At 52.2% G+C, this 16,956-nt stretch overlaps 1 protein-coding gene across 1 annotated transcript in view; it reads right to left on the reverse strand.

The window, feature by feature from the left end:
* Positions 1-1,141: 1,141 nt before the first annotated feature.
* The window catches only part of PPP5C (protein phosphatase 5 catalytic subunit), a 49,867-nt gene continuing 34,052 nt past the window's right edge, over positions 1,142-16,956 (reverse strand). Inside the window, exons 10-13 of the mRNA XM_084612410.1 lie at positions 8,114-8,154; positions 7,195-7,373; positions 5,737-5,818; positions 1,142-3,290 (exon numbers count right to left, since the gene is read on the reverse strand). Of these exons, the coding sequence (XP_084468536.1) occupies positions 3,228-3,290; positions 5,737-5,818; positions 7,195-7,373; positions 8,114-8,154 (365 nt within the window). The 3' untranslated portion in view covers positions 1,142-3,227. The remainder of the gene's footprint in view (positions 3,291-5,736; positions 5,819-7,194; positions 7,374-8,113; positions 8,155-16,956) is intronic.

Here is a 16,956-nt window from a genome sequence, read left to right on the forward strand (position 1 = left end):
GCACCATCACCCCACGGCTCCTCCAGTGCAGGGCTTGAGGAGACAGAGGAGGTGAGCGTTGACTCGAGGGAGACACACAAGGTTCATGCACTTTGCTGTGAAGGAACTGATGCACCAGCTGACAGTATCACACCAACTCCTTCCCGGGGAAACCTCTTGCAGCAGGGTGGAAACTGAACGCCCAGCGTGAAGGGAGATGATCTCTGACCACCACACGGTTGACCAGTGACTCTTGATTCCAAAGCTGCAGCATCCTGTTCCAGCAGGTCACAGGGTCCCCGGGATCCTCTGGGACACTCAGCAGGTTGAAATATTTGGAGAAGGGGAAGCAGCAGGGGATGGAGCGCTCTGGGATGCACGCAGGAGGAATACAGAGCACGAGTGGCTTCTGCCCATGGTGAGTGACAGGGGTTGGGAGGGAACGCCGGGTCCCCGACCGCCAGCGGAGCAGGATTATTGTAACCAGGCGCCCGCAGCCAACCTGACACTTCTCCATGCGCTTTCTGCAGCCTGGGACAGGCCGGATGGGCCCACTGCGCTGGCGGGCATTGAGTCATGGGAAGGCAGGACACCTGGGTTCTATAGCCCTGGATAAGCGATCTAAGGGCTTGGGGAAGAGTCCTTCTGCTCGAGCTCCACAGATCAATTTCCCTGTGTAGACGGGGGGGCTTTGGCAGCCCAGGCCTGTCCCACTCGGCGGTGGAGGGGGGAGGACTTGGCAAGGTCTGAGAAGCACTCGAGAGGCCCTCGGGGATGGGACAAAGTGTTAGCTCAAGGAGCAGATGGAAGCAGCACCATGCAATGCTTGAACACAGCACTGGGACCCAGGCGACCTGCGTTCCTGTCCCAGCTCTGCCTCTGCGTGGGAGGCCATAGGCGCGCTCCTTTCCCGTCTCTGTGCCTCGGTTTCTCTTGCTGTAAAAGAGAGAGGAGGCTGCCCCGAGGTCTACGGCTGGCAAACACAAAGCACGGTTCATAAGGCTCGGTGACAGAGCAGGCTAAAGGCTGAGCTGATGCTTCAGATCCATCTGTGGTGGGGGACGACAGAGCTGGCAGGAACACAGGAGGGGGAGCTTTGGCCCCTCGGGGCAAGCGATCTGCTGGGGGGCAGGAGGAGGGGGGCAGGCCCGGGACACAGGAGTGGCCAGCGAGCCCGCAAGGCTTATAATAATTACTTTATTTTAACATCTTTAATTACAGACAGTAAAATAGCTCGAGAGGTGGTGGTGGAGGGCGGGCTCCTGGATGCGGTGGTGTGCACGGAGACACCCAGGGGCATTGGAGGCATCTGCTGTTGGCTTGCGCACATGGCACAAAAGGCTCTACCTCAAGGAGGTGCCCGACGCTCCCCAGGCTGAGAGAAGGGGGCAACGGTGGGGGGGAGGGGCAAGTGGGGTAAAGCACCCCAAGAAATCCAGTCTGCTGCCCCCCCCCACTGCCCCTGCCACACACACATCCTCCCCACCCCCACTCCTGGCATGAGTTGGAGGCTGGGCCTCTGCCAGCCCAACACCCACACACCTATTGCTTATTTGTAAGGCTAAGATTAGGCTGCGGATTCCAGCACTTCCCAAGACGTCCGTGACATTTTCCGCTTCAGCCCTTGGGCGGTGGGACTTCAGCTGTCAGCCAGCAGGGGGCCCCCCGGGAGCGCCAAGCCGCCATGGGGGGTCCCACATCTCCCAGCCGCCGTGGACCTCCCCGCTTACCTTCCCCGCAGCAGGGCTCGGGCTCTCATCATCCATCCCCCCCTGCCCCTCCCCCCCGGTCAGCCCCATTTTGTCACATTTTGTCAGGGACGGGGCACTGGCTTCTGTGAATTTCTGTTTATTGCCTGTGACCCGTCCCTGGCTTTTACTGAACAAACCATGACAAAATCTTAACCCTACTTCTTTGTTTGTGGACCGGCTGGAGGCAGACGCCCGGGGAGGCAGCATGTCTCATGGGGAGGGAGGGGCGTATGCTGCCCCTGTCCTCTGCAGCAGGGAGCTACAAGCTCACAGGGGATCTAGAAGAGGGGCACCCCAGGGTGAGAGAGCTCCTGTGAGACGGATAGCTGGGGATCCTGGGACCCAGATCCCAGCAGCCAGGGATCCCAGGCCCAGATTCCAGCAGCCAGGGGTCCTGGGAGACAGATCCCAATATTTGAGAGCTCCCAACAGACTGGCAGGCAGAGGTCCCAGGGCCCAGATCCCAGCAGCCAGGGGTCCCAGGGCCCAGATCCCAGTATTAGAGAGGTCCTGTGCGACTGGTAGCCAGGGGTCCCAGGGCCCAGATCCCAGTATTAGAGAGGTCCTGTGCGACTGGTAGCCAGGGGTCCCAGGGCCCAGATCCCAGTATTAGAGAGGTCCTGTGCAACTGGTAGCCAGGGGTCCCGGGTCCCAGATCCCAGCAGCCAGGGGTCCCGAGGCCCAGATCCCAGCAGCCAGGGGTCCCGAGGCCCAGGTCTCAGTATTAGAGACCTCGTCAGACTGGCAGCTGGGGATCCCAGGCTCAGATCCATTGACCATAGAATGCCTCCAGGGATGTGATCAGGGATCCCTACTGGGCCGAGCTCTCACCCCACCTCTCTGAGCTGTGCCAGCGAGTGCCTCCAAAGCTGGTGAAAGCAGAGCCCTGCCTGCCCACCCTGGGTTTCTGATGCAGAGGAAGAGGACAACTAGGGATGGGACCCACCCCCCGCCTGACACCTTGCTTCTGCTTGTGACCTGATCCTAACCTCTGACCCCACCTAGCCCCCTCGCCGCTCCTGAAACCCCCAAGCCCAGAGACCACTGTCGGAGACACGCCTCAAAGCCAGAGCACTTGGGGAAGGGAGGGGAGGCCTCCACGCTCCACCCTGCAAGCCAATACCGTCTGCTGGGAGAGATCGGGCCGGGGACAGAGCCGGCTTGGGCCCAGCGGCCTCTCTGCTCCAGGCCGGAGTCTGAGCGAGGCCTGGGAATAAATACAATCTTTCCAATATATTAAAAAAAAAAAATACTCCTTGCTAATGCTCTGCCTCTCAGCTGTGCAGCACCAGCTCACGGCAACACTACAAATGGGCTCAGTGTGGGGGGGCGGGGGGGAAGAGAACCACGGCAACACCCCCCCTCCCCCGGCCCTCGTGATGGACGCTCCGGCGCCTGGCCAGCCCGGGCTGATGGCGGAAGAAAGTAAAAAGGCCGAGGGGCCGTCTCTGCCTAGCATGGGGGGCCTCCAGGTGGGGGCGGCGGTGACAGGGGAGGTTACATCATCCCCAGCTGGAGGAGGGTGTTGGCGTAGGCCATCGGTTTGACGTTCGGGTGAGGCTGAAAGAGAAGAGGTGGCCAGGTTAGGGCCCGGCGGGGCTCTGGGGGCAGCACTGTACTCCCTCCCATGGTATCTGCAGAGCCCCCTGCCCACTCGGGGGGCAGAATCACACACCAAGAGGCTGTGGGGAGACTGCGACGGTAACCAAGGTGCTGGCTAGGGGGCGCTGTCCTCTCTCAAGCAATGTCCCAGGGCGGCAGTAAGGGGCACCACACTGCAGGGAGCAGGGTGGGGGACGCTCTCCCCCGGCAGTCAGTGCTGGCCCCAATCCCCCAGAGCAGCAGTAGGGGGCGCTGTGCTACAGGGAGTGTTTTTTGGGGGTAATAGGTAACATCAAGGTCTTGATTGCTTGTGGTTGTCAGAGGTGAAATGGGATCTCCCCTCCACCCACGAGCTAGGGCATTTGCCTCTTCCCAGATAAATTCCAGTTGGATAAATACGCTCTGCGTCCTTGTGTCAGGCCCACAGTTTCTGTTCACTTCCAGCCCTGAACGGGTGTGGTTTGGCTGACAGCTGTTGGCAAACTTCTGCGCTTTTACCTCAACACAGCTGTGCTTCTGCGCTGGGGGAAGTGACGGACGCATGCTGAGCGCCTAAGCACTTTGGGATCTCAGACGCTCCAGATGGCTGGTAAATTAACTATTACAGGGGCTCACATGCAGAGCAAGGGGGGCTGGGCAGATCCCAATGCCCAGGCCGGGTGTCAGGAGGTACTGGGGGGGGGGAAGGATTGCCCACACAGCTGGTAAAAATGTAACATGGGGCGCCACCATAGACACGTGGCTCACGACTCTCGACTGGGGATTAGAGCCAGGTGACAAATTGATTTTCCCGGTCAGCGGCTGAACCAAAAAAATCCCAAACCACTTCGGTTCAGGTTGACCAAAACCAAAAAAAAACGGGGGGGGGGGGGAATTCCACATTGGGTGGAATTAAAGGACCCGTTTTCGACTGGGTTAATGGGTGTTTTCACTCTGCGTTTCTAAACTATTCCATTGTGTTGTTATTTTTTCCGGACGAAGTTATTAGCCAAATTTGACCTCAATTCGCACACAGTTTCGCTCCACCTGAAATGGTCGTTTTCAGCAAATGAACTTCTCCCCCGCCCTAGAACTGCCCATCTCTATGGCTCCTGCCCCTTCTCGAAATCAGACCCTTTGGGAGTCTCAAATTGGGCCTTGAATCACTAGGCACCTTGGCAAACATAACCCCTAAGGGCCTGTTCCCCCCACAGTTACAGGGCACTTGTCTCTCCCCTTGCCCTTTGACGGGGCAGAGGCTGCCCAGCTGTTCTGAGAATCAGGCCCTGTCCCTTTAAGATTCCTCAGACTCCACTGCCCCACAGGAGGGGTTTAATAGCTTCCCAGCCTTTGTATCCCATGGTTCATTCCCCTCAGGAGCCTTGTTGCCAATGGCTGACTCCCCGTTCAACACGTGACTGTAGGCCTCCAGCCAGCAGGGCTGGAAAACCCCCTCAAGCCCAGAGGTCCTGTGGCTGAGATAAGGGGACCCCACCCCAATGCAGATGACTTCACTGCATCTAGGCAGTGAGGAGCAGAGACAGGCAAAGGGTAAACATCCCCTCACAGCCAAGGCCTGATGAAACTTCAGTGAAATTCCTTCTCCCAGGGAGGAGGATTAACACTGCAGCTCCCAAGCAGCTGGTGCCCGGCTGCTGATCAGCCTGTGGCCAAAGCATCCGAGGGAGGCTGACTCCGTCAGCTGGGAGATTTGGAGGGGCACACGGTGGACACGTTTTTCCAGGATCCCGCCTCGTTCCAGTGGCATTGGGCCCCATTCCCAGCTCCCCTGTCCCTGTCATTGGGGAGAGGGACAGGGGATGGCTTTAAGCCCCCTCTGCGCTCCCCATATTCTGGGACCCTGGTGTAAGAACAGCCTTGAAGCTGCTGTAATTAACTCACGTTCTCTGCCCCATGGTCCCTGGGGGGCAGAAAATAGTCACAGCATAGTGTGCTCTAAGCACAAGCCTGATCTTTCTCTTCCACACTCCACACCTGCTGGGGAGGCCCCTTGTGCGGGGGATGTGGTGGGCGTTTCTGCCCCCCTCAAAGGCCTCTTCATGTTGCCAGAGTGGCCTATAGGGCCCCTTTATCTGCACACAGGAGCACAGGGCAGGATGGTGCGGGACAGGACAAGCACCTCCCAGAGCCCAGGACAAGCTCAGAGATTTCACAACTGGCCCGCCCAGGTCTGGTTACCCGATGCTTGGAGCTGGGTTTGGACGGGCAGGGAACCCCAAGAGGCAGGCGGAAAGAGCAGGGGAAGGACTGGGATTGTCTGCCTAGCCATGGAAACAGGCCGTGCCAACGAAACCGCACCCCTAGGCAGTGCGAAAGCCAGAGGGGGTTGCCCCAGGCGGGCAGGCCCACAGGGGCAGGTGCAGTCAGCGCCCAGAGGCCCCAACGGGACAATCAAATCACTCACCACAGCTGTGAACTGATGGAATTCGGGGCGTAGGTCTGACCCCCGCAGGTGGATGTATGAACCTTTATTCCCCATCTGGTCGCTGGGGAGAGAATGCATGGGGGGTGGTTACGTCCAGCAAAGGAAGGGGATTCCCATCCCCCGTCCACAGAGACCTCCATGACTTTTACCCAGTGGGCCCGGACCGCCCCTGACTATACTGCTGCATGGGAGAAAACAACCAGACCTGTCTGCTGCACGTGCTTCAGGGAGGCAGCTCCAAGGAGGAGGGCGAGCAGCGCTCAGTACTTCCACTGAAACCTCAGACGCTTCACCAGCAGGGCTGGGACCCCATTTCACAGATGGGGAAACCGAGGCACAGAGCAGTAACGCGCCCAAGACTTGCTGAGTTGGGGATAGAACCCCTGAGTCTGACTCCCAGCCTCCTCCCCTGATCTAACCACTAGACCCCACAGCCCCCTCAGCTCTAACCACTAGTCAACGCTATCTTTTACAACATGTGCACACAGCCTGTTAGCTGCTTGCCAGCCACACTGCGTCCCTTTCCCAGGCAATCCGCCCTCCCCGGTGGTGGAGGCAGGAAATGTAGATGCTAACCAAGCTGGCTTTGCTCCTGCCCAGAAAAGACCAGCCTGGAGCCCTGTGCTGTCATCCCACTCAATCTCACCCGCGAAGATGGGCTAGGTCAGTACTGTACCATGACTTGAGACCTCCTGGAGAAACCCAGAAACTGTCGGGAGCGGGACAGAAGGCTCAGCAGGGGGCACTCTCCCCTGGCAGTCAGTGCTGGCCCCGATGCCTCTGTGCAGCACTAGGGGGCACTGTGATTCAGGGGGGCAGGGACTCAGCAGGGGTCTCCCCTCGCACTCAGTGCTGGCCACAATGCCCCAGCACGGTGCTAGAGGGCACCGTGCTGCAGGAAGCAGGGTAGGGGCTCAGCAGGGGGCGCTCTCCCGTGGCAATCAGCGCTGGCCCCAATGCCCCAGCGCAGTGCTAGGGGTGTAGGAAGCGTGGACAAGATTTAAGCCTGAGATCCTGACCTCCTGGGGGTTGTTAAGAATCGACAGCTCTTCTCACAGGAGGAGCACGAAGCTCGGCTTCCTGGGAACATCTAGCGAATTCCCCCTGGCCGCAGGATTCTTGATTTCCTGCCCTAACCTTGTAACCAACTAACCAACTGCCACGCCCCAGAAGTGGCTGCATCTCAGCAGCAGGTGAGCCATCCCAGTACAAGCAGTGGCCATGTTCCACCTCAGAGGTGGCTGCATCTCAGTGGAGTGGGGGAGGGAGGAAGGGTGCAGTGATCCCTGGGGTTGAGATTTCATGATCTGAATGCAGCAGGCTGGAAAAGCAGCAGGGGCCCCTACAGGCCAGGCCCTGGAAAAAACAGAGACACTCCCAGCTTGTTGCATGGCATGGCCACCCAGGGGGCCCCAGGGTACGGCCCGGAGCACTCACCAGTAGTTGGGTGCCGAGAAGACGGTGATGCACTTGCCCTCATGTGTCACCTCATAGCCTTCGGACTTGACTTCGTGGCTCCGGATGATGTAATCTAGCTGGTTCCGCTCCAGGAAGCTTTTGGTGACATCAGGCCCGAACTGACAGCTCACACCACGCTTGCTGACCGACCGGCCGTTCTGGAAAGGTGGGGCGAGGGGATCCCGATGGAGTTACTGAACATGTCCTGACAGGGCTGAGTGGGGTGAGGGGTCTGCACGTGGTGGGGGGAGCAGAGATCCCACAGACCAAGGCTCACAATGCAGTGTGGACGCCCCTGCCGACTCTTTTGTGATGTCCCAGATGCAGCTTTCCTCCCTCCTGCCTGCCAGACCTTTGGGCTGGCGCCAGGTGCTACAGACAGCCCTGGGCAATCTCCACCCCCGATAAACCTCTAGGAGGCGATGGGGATTCAGTCTCCATGGCCCAACAGTCCCTCAGCCTCACAGCAAACGAGCTTGTGCCAGCAGAGACGGGAAAGCCCCTGCCAAGCATCTGAGCTGAGCCCAAACTTACCCCACCCCAGCCACTGTCTGAGGGTGGGGCTGACTCTGGGCTAGCACCAAGCAGAGCAGCAGATGGTCCCTCCCTCCCCCCCCCCAGCAGTGAGCTGTCAGCTGGGGTGGAGAACCAGCATCAGCTGCCAGGCAGTGGGGGGATGCCCACAGCTCCCAGGATGCCCCACCCCGGTGAGAGCCAGCAGAGGCCGCTCTGAGTCAGCCCACCCACATCCTCTACCATGAGCAGTGACCCACTCGGCCTGTGATCGGCGCTTCTGTGCAGAAGTGGGGGTGGAGGACAACAGCCCGGCGCACAGCCCGCACCGGGAGCAGAACTAGTCGCGTGCGCACGATGTGGGGGATTTCACCGGCACACTCACCTGAGGCTGCGGGTCGGACCACAGCAAGTCGCACATGGGACCTGCCAAGGAGGAGAGAGCACATGTCACTCCACGCGGGGTGTGCTGGGGGAGCGCCACCCTCGCGGCCAATCCTACGCCAGCTATGGGCTGTGACTGAGTGAGCCTTCCTCCCCCCACCCTCTCCGGCTCAGTCCCCTGGGCCCCTCCAGCCCAGAGCTGACCCCCACCCTCCCCAGCTCAGTCATAGATTCATAGATATTAAGGTCAGAAGGGACCATTATGGTCATCTAGTCTGACCTCCTGCACAACGCAGGCCACAGAATCTCACCCACCCACTCCTGCGATAAACCTCTCACCTATGGCTGCACTACTGAAGTCCTCAAATCATGGTTCAAAGACTTCAAGGAGCAGAGAATCCTCCAGCAAGTGACCCGGGCCCCATGCTACAGAGGAAGGCGAAAAACCTCCAGGGCCTCTTCCAATCTGCCCTGGAGGAAAATTCCTTCCCGACCCCAAATCTGGCGATCAGCTAAACGCTGAGCATATGGGCAAGATTCACCAATCAGATACCCAGGAAAGAATTCTCTGTAGTAACTCAGATCCCACCCCATCTAATATCCCATCACAGGCTATTGGGCCTATTTACCATGAATATTTAATTACCAAAACCATGTTATCCCATCATACCATCTGCTTCATAAACTTATCGAGTTTAATCTTAAAGCCAGATAGATCTTTTGCCCCCACTGCTTCCCTTGGAAGGCTTTTCCAAAACTTCACTCCTCTGATGGTTAGAAACCTTCGTCTAATTTCAAGTCTCAACTTCCTGGTGGCCAGTTTATATACATTTGTTCTTGTGTCCACATTGGTACTGAGCTTAAATAATTCCTCTCCCTCTCCGGTATTTATCCCTCTGATATATTTATAGAGAGCAATCATATCTCCCCTCAACCTTCTTTTGGTTAGGCTAAACAAGCCAAGCTCCTTGAGTCTCCTTTCATAAGACAGGTTTTTCATTCCTCGGATCATCCTAGTAGCCCTTCTCTGTACCTGTTCCTGTTTGAATTCATCCTTCTTAAACATGGGAGACCAGAACTGCACACAGTATTCCAGATGAGATCTCACCAGTGCCTTGTACAACAGTACTAAAACCTCCTTATCTCTACTGGAAATACCTCGCCTCATGCATCCCAAGACCGCATTAGCTTTTTTCACAGCCATATCACATTGGCGGCTCATAGTCATCCTGTGATCAACCAATACTCCAAGGTCCTTCTCCTCCTCCGTTACTTCTAATTGATGCGTCCCCAGCTTATAACTAACATTCTTGTTATTAATCCCTAAATGCATGACCTTACACTTCTCACTATTAAATTTCATCCTATTACTATTACTCCAGTTTACAAGGTCATCCAGATCCTCCTGTATGATATCCCGGTCCTTCTCTAAATTGGCAATACCTCCCAGCTTTGTATCATCCGCAAACTTTATTAGCACACTCCCACTTTTTGTGCCGAGGTCAGTAATAAAAAGATTAAATAAGATTGGTCCAAAAACCGATCCTTGAGGAACTCCACTGGTAACCTCCCTCCAGCCTGACAGTTCACCTTTCAGTAGGACCCCTTGTAGTCTCCCCTTTAACCAATTCTTTATCCACCTTTCAATTTTCCTATTGATCCCCATCTTACCCAATTTAACTAATAATTCCCCATGTGGCATGGTATCAAACACCTTACTGAAATCTAGGTAAATTAGATCCACTGTGTTTCCTTTGTCTAAAAAATCTGTTACTTTCTCAAAGAAGATCAGGTTGGTTTGGCACGATCTACCTTTTGTAAAACCATGTTGTATTTTGTCCCATTTACCATTGACCTCAATGTCCTTAACTACTTTCTCCTTCAAAATTTTTTCCAAGACCTTGCATACTACATATGTCAAACTAACAGGCCTGTAGTTACCCGGATCACTTTTTTCCCCCTTTCTTAAAAATAGGAACTATGTTAGCAATTCTCCAATCATACGGTACAACCCCTGAGTTTACAGATTCATTAAAAATTCTTGCTAATGGGCTTGCAATTTCATGTGCCAATTCCTTTAATATTCTTGGATGAAGATTATCTGGGCCCCCTGATTTAGTCCCATTAAGCTGTTCGAGTTTCGCTTCTACCTCAGATATGGTAATATCACCTCCAGATCCTCATTCCCATTTGTCATGCTACCATTACCCCTAAGATCCTCTTTAGCCTTATTAAAGGCTGAGGCAAAGTATTTGTTTAGATATTGGCCCATTCCTAGATTATCCTTAACCTCCACTCCATCCTCAGTGTTTAGCGGTCCCACTTCTTCTTTCTTTGTTTTTTTCTTATTTATATGGCTATAGAACCTTTTACTATTGGTTTTAATTCCCTTTGCAAGGTCCAACTCTACTTGACTTTTAGTCTGTCTCACTTTATCCCTAGATGTTCTGACCTCAATAAGGTAGCTTTCCTTGCTGATCTCTACCATCTTCCACTCCCTGTATGCTTTCCCCTGGTCCCCTCCAGCCCGGACCCTCCCCGGCTCAGTCCCCTGGGCCCCTCCAGCCCGGACCCTCCAGCATCCTCCCCAGCTCAGTCCCCTGGGCCCCTCCAGCCCAGACCCTCCCTCTACCCTCCCCAGCTCAGTCCCCTGGGCCCCTCCAGCCCCCTCCCCTAGGGGAGGATTTATTAAAGTGGACACTCTAGATCAATGGTTCTCAACCTTTCCATACTGCTGTACCCCCTTCAGGAGTCTGGTTTGTCTGGCGTGCCCCAAGTTTCACCTCACTTACAAACTACTTGCTTACAAAATCGGACATCAAAACACAAAGGTGTCACAGCCACACAGTTACTGAACAATTGCAGACTCTCTCATTTTTACTATCTAATTATAAACGAAGGCGATTGAACTATGAATGCGCTATTTTCATTTCAGTGTGATACCCGAGCCCTGGTTTCCACTTGTGAGCCTGTTCACGCCAGGAGGCGGTGGAGCGACACCAACAATTCGGTTTTTCTCCACACCGAGTCTCTTATTCCTGTTCTTTGGCTGGCTTGCAGTCTTAGCAGAACATGAGACTTCCCAGAGATGTTAACCCAGCAAAGCCTGGTTCCCAAGGTTAGCATCCTCTCTCTGTACTAAACACCACAACTGGGCTGCTGCGGAGTCATTAAACGCCATTCGCAGACCCCGGTCTGAGGATAGCTCAAGAAGATTTTCTTTCCGGCTGGCAGAGAGCTAACATCTGACAAAACGAATGGGTTTTTTTACCAACTTGAGTGGAGTTGTGTTAAACGTTGGGGAAATTACTTGAACTCAGATGTCAAGCGGGCCAAATGATCTACTGTTATTTCTTTAATTTTGCTCTGCTCAAATTTCCCCTGTGCAGACATCAGTGATGTATGCAGGAAGCAGCGGAAAACAGGTACAGCCTCTGTCTCTGCATCTGGACTTTCAGAATTCCTTGGTAAATGCATTTTGCCATAGAGATTCTGAATGTTAGTGTCATGGCCTAGCGTGGAAAAATTTAGATCATTCAGCTTGCTAAATATATCTGCGAGGCTGGCAAGTTGAGCTAACCACACGTTGTCAAACACAGAAGCAAGAGGGGATGAATGATCAGAAAGAAACGTGAGCTTCCGTGCCTAATTCAAACACTCTGGTAAGTACTTTCCCTCTTGAAAGCCAGTAAACCTCTGTGTGAAGCAACAGTTGCTGATGTTCAGACTCCACCTCTTTGCAAAGAACGGGAAACAGGCGAGCATCGAGTGGCCTAGACAGGAGAAAGTTGACAGTTTTGGCAGACTCATTTAAAACTTCATACAGCTCAGAACGCATCTCTTTTGAGGCAAGTAGATAGCACAGTGCAGGTGCTGCAAGGAAGGGTTTTCTGTCCTGATCATAACTATAAGTCTGTTCACTCTCCGGGTCATTGCAGCAGCCCCGTCAGGGCAGATGAAGTCAATTAAACAGGTCCTCTCCAGTTGAGCTGGCCATGGGAGGCGTGTGAACTCCCCCACTTTTGGGGAGGCTAGCCCCCCAGCCTTGCCCCTTTTGCCTAAGGCCCCGCTCCCCCTCGCCTGCCGAAGCCCCAAGTCCCTCCTCCCCATGGCTGGAGGAGCCTGGCCAGCAGGCCTGAGCACTGGGCTGACTGCTGGCCAGCCCAACCAACCCCTAGCAGCTCTGGGCCGCCAGCCGGCCTGAGCCCTGAGCTCCAGGTTGCTGGCTGGAGCTGAGCCCCCGCCGGCTTCAGGGGAGAGGGGGAGCATGGGCGGGGCCTTGGGGCAGAGCGTGGGTGGGACCACAGCCTGGGTTAGAGGAGGCTTAGCTTCCCCTGGCCTCTGACACCCACCGCCGCCCATGGAGTTGGCCTTTATCCTTTTGGAAAACACTATGTGTTCATTGATATCAGTGGCTTTGGGTATCGACTGTAAGCAGCTGAGCTTCTCCACTGACATCAGCGGACTCATCAAACTGAAGAGCAAATGTTTTTGCCATTTTAAGTTTCCCTATAAGCTGAGAGACAGTATCCTCAGCCATTTCTTCACTTCTACAGCACACGCTGTCAATTCATCAGGGTACTTCCGGGTGCGTATCAGCTACATTTTTTATCAAGCAGGCGCCACAGAGGCAAGCAGAATCAGATTTCCTGCAATTGTGTGCATCTTCTTTGATTCTGCTACAAGAAGGGAGACCGCAGATGAAGCTTTGAGTGCATCTGTAGAAGCAGTCGACGCTTTTTTCATTTTAAGCTGGTAAGTCTGGACCTCAGAAAGCTTTCTTTGAAAAAATTCTACTGGCTTACCCGCACGCACAGGGTATATCTTCACGTCATTGCAAATGCACTGGCTTCATACGGCTATTCGATAGTTTCTCCGCAAAGGAAACACAAAGCTTGAGGTGGATCGTTCTGTGTAGATGTGCATCCAAAAGCAATACACGCCTTGCAGATCTGACGATGAGGCTTTCCCAGTCATTTTCAATTTCCTGCCATTTTCACCATGGCCACTTCCAGCTCCTCGTATTAAAAAAATCTATCCCCTTTTACGTCAAGGCCACATACACACCATGACAACTTCAACCTCATTAGCATGCCTGAATGCTTCAGTGATATCGAACGCATATCTAATACAGTGTGTCTACGCACGCTATGTCACCGCATAATAGTATAAAGAGCAGTATAAACAAATCATTGTCTGTATGAAGTTTTAGTTTGCACTGCCTTTGCTAGGGCTTTTTTTGTAGCCTGTTGGAAAACTAGGCAAATATCTACAGGAGTTTACGTAAGCCCTGGAAGACCCCCTACATACCCCCAGGGGTACATGTAGCCCTGGTTGAGGCTACATGCTCTGAATCCTAATAAAGAGGAGAGGGTAGAAGTTGGTAAAGTACTGGTAAGAGAAACAATAGAACAATCAAATGAAAGAGTTCCATTCAATTACATCAGAAGAAGGCAGACAATTATATACTGACAAACTGTATACCTGTGCTAGAAGTCTAAACACTAAGATGGGTGAACTAGAGTGCCTGGCATTAAATGAGGATATTGCTATAATGGGCACCACAGAAACTTGGTGGAACAATGATAACCAATGGGACACAGGCACAGCAGGGTACAAAATACAGAGGAATGACAAAGTAAGTCGCGCTGGTGGATGAGTGGCACTGTGTGGGAAAGGAAGCAGAGTCCAACATAGTAAAAATCTTCAATGAATCAGACTGTGCCACAGAATTTCTACAGACAGAAATTCCATGCTTGAACAATAAGAACATAGCTGCAGGAATATACACCGAGCACCCGACCAGGATGGTGATGGTGTTTGTGAAATGCTCAGGTAGATTAGAGAAGCTACAAAAAAAACAAATAAGGGGGGATTCCAATAATCCCCATACAGACTGGGTACATGTCACTTCAGGACAAGATGCTGAGATAAAATATCTAGACGCTGTTAATAACGGCTTCTTGGAGCACCTAGTCCTGGAACCCACAAGGGGAGAGGCAATTCCTGATTTAGTCCTAAACAGAGCACAAGATCCAAAAGATTAGCGGAACCATCCAGCCACAGCAACCATAAAATTATTATATAAACATCCTTCTGGAGGGAAATACCAAAAAACCCCACATCTCAGTAGCATTCAATTTCAAAGAGGGGAACTAAACAAAAATGAGAAAGTTAGTTAAATGGAAATTGAGAGAGAGAAATGCCAGCAAGTTGCAAGGAAACTATTTAAAAACACCATAATAGAGGCTCAAACTAAATGTAAACCCCAAATAAATAAATAAAAACAGTAAATGGAGCAAAAAAAGGCCACCATGGCTAACCAGAGAAGTAAAACGGGCCATTAGAAGCAAAAGGGCATCATGTTTGGAAGTCAAATCCTAGTGAGAAAAATAGAAAGGAGCATAAACTCTGGCAAGTCAAGTGTAATTAGGCAGGCCAAGAAAGAATTTGAAGAGCAAATAGCAAAAGGCACAAAAACTAGCAGCAAGTTTTAAGTACATCAGAAGCAGGAAGTGGGCCGATCAGTGCGGCCACTGGACAATTAAGATGCTAAAGGAGCACTCATGGAAGAGGAGGCCGTTGCGGAGAAGCTAGATGGATCCTTGGCATCGGTCTTCACCGCAGAAGATTTGAGGGAGATTCCTACACCTGAGACATTCTTTTTAGGTGACAAATCTGAGGAACTGTCCCAGATGGAGGTGTCGATAGAGGAGGTTTTGGAACCAATGGATAAATTAAGCAGTAATAAGTCATCAGGACCAGGTGATTTTTACCCAAGAGTTCTGAAGGAACTCAAATATGAAATGGCAGAACTATTAGCTGTGGTATTTAACCTATCGCTTATATCAGCCTCTGGATCAGATGACCGGAGGGGAGCTAATGTAATGCCAATTTTTTAACAAGGCTCCAGAAACAATCCTGGCAATTACAGGCCAGTAAGCCTGACTACAAGACCAATTTCCTAATTTTTCTGGCAAATTGGTTGAAACTATAGTAAAGGGCAGAATTATCAGACACACGGATGAACATGATATGTTAGGAAGAGTCAACATGGCTTTCGCAAAGGGAAATCATGCTTCAATCTAGGAGAATTCTTTGAGGGTGTTAACAAGCATATGGACAAGGGTGATAGAGTGAATATAATGTACTTAGACTTTCAGAAAGCCTTTGACAAGGTCTCTCCCCAGAGGTTCTTCAGCAAAGTAAGCAGTCATGGGATAAGAGGGAAGGGCCTTTCATGGATCAGTAACTGGTTAAAAGACAGGAAACAAAGAGTAGGACTAAATGGTCAGTTTTTCACAGAGAAGTGAGGTAAACAGCCAGGTCCCCCAAAGATCTGTATGGGACCAGTGCTGTTCAATATGTTCACACATGATCTGGAAAAGGGGATAAATATTGAGGTGGGAAAGTTTGCAGATGATACTAAGTTACTCAAGACAGTCAAGTCCAAAGCAGGCCATGAAGAGTTACAAAGGGATCTGGGTGACCAGGCACAAAATGGCAGATGAAATGCAATGTTGATAAATGCCAAGTAATGAACATTGAGAAAAAATAATCCCAACTATACATACAAAATGATGTGGTCTAAATTAACTGTTATCACGTAAGGAGAGAGATCTTGGAATCACCGTGATTAGTTCTCGGAAAACATCTGCTCAACACGCAGCTGCAGTCAAAAAAGCGAACAGAATGTTAAGAACCATTAGGAAAGGATAGATAAGAAGACAGTAAATAATATCATAACGCCACCATATAAATCCATGGTACACCCACACCCTGAATACTGCGGGCATTTCTGGTCACCCCACCTCAAAAAAGATTTATTAGACCTGGCAAAGGTACAGAGAAGGGCAACAAAAATGATGAGGGGGGATGGACCAGCTTCCAAATGAGGAGAGATTAAAAAACCTGGGACCGTCCAGCTTAGAAAAGAGACGACTGAGGAGGGGTGGATATGAGAGTGGTCTATAAAATCATGACTGGGGTGGAAAAAATTAATAAGGACGTGTGATTTACCCCCTCACATAACATAAGAACCCGGGGTCACTCAATGAAATGAATAGGCAGCTGGTTTAAAACAAACATAAGGAGGTACTTTACATAGAGCACAGTCAACCTGTGAAACTCACTGCCAGGGGAGGTTGTGAGGGCCAAATGTATAACTGGGTTCAAAAAAGAATGAGATAAGTTCCTGGGGGACAGGTCCATCAATGGCTATTAGCCAAGATGGCCAGGGACGCAGCCCCATGCTCTGGGTGTCCCTAAACTTCTGATTGCTAGAAGCTGGGACTGGATGACAGGGGATGGAACGCTCAATAATTGCCCTGGTTGTGTTCATCTGGCACCAGCTACTATTGGAAGACAGGGTACTGGGCTGGACAGACCACTGGTCTGCCCCAATATCACCACTCTTATGTTCAGTCCCCCCCAAAAATATTGGGATTTCATCAAAAAGACAAAAGCTTTTTGGTTTCCCAATGAAGAACAGAAGATTTCCCAAGTCACTTCACCTCTCCTGGTACATAAGAATGGCCACAGTGGGTCAGACCAATGGTCCATTCAGCCCAGTGTCCCGTCTTCTGGGGTGTCTATAAAGAACTGGACAGCTGGAGTGATGCACCCCGTCTACCCCCTCCCACCCTCCGGCAGCTGGCAGTCAGAGGTTTAGGGTTTTGCTCCTGACCATCTTGGTGGAGAGGAAGGAGGGCCCAGTGGTTAGAGCACTAACCCAGTACTTGGGCTACGTGGCCAATTCATTGTCTACGCACCTTATCACCATCTGTAAAACCGGATTACAGCACTGCCCTGCCTCTCTGGAGGGTTATGAGGATAAATATAGTA

Source organism: Lepidochelys olivacea (assembly GCF_965140295.1).
Source record: "Lepidochelys olivacea isolate rLepOli2 genome assembly, chromosome: 23".
Taxonomy (NCBI): Eukaryota; Metazoa; Chordata; order Testudines; family Cheloniidae; genus Lepidochelys; species Lepidochelys olivacea.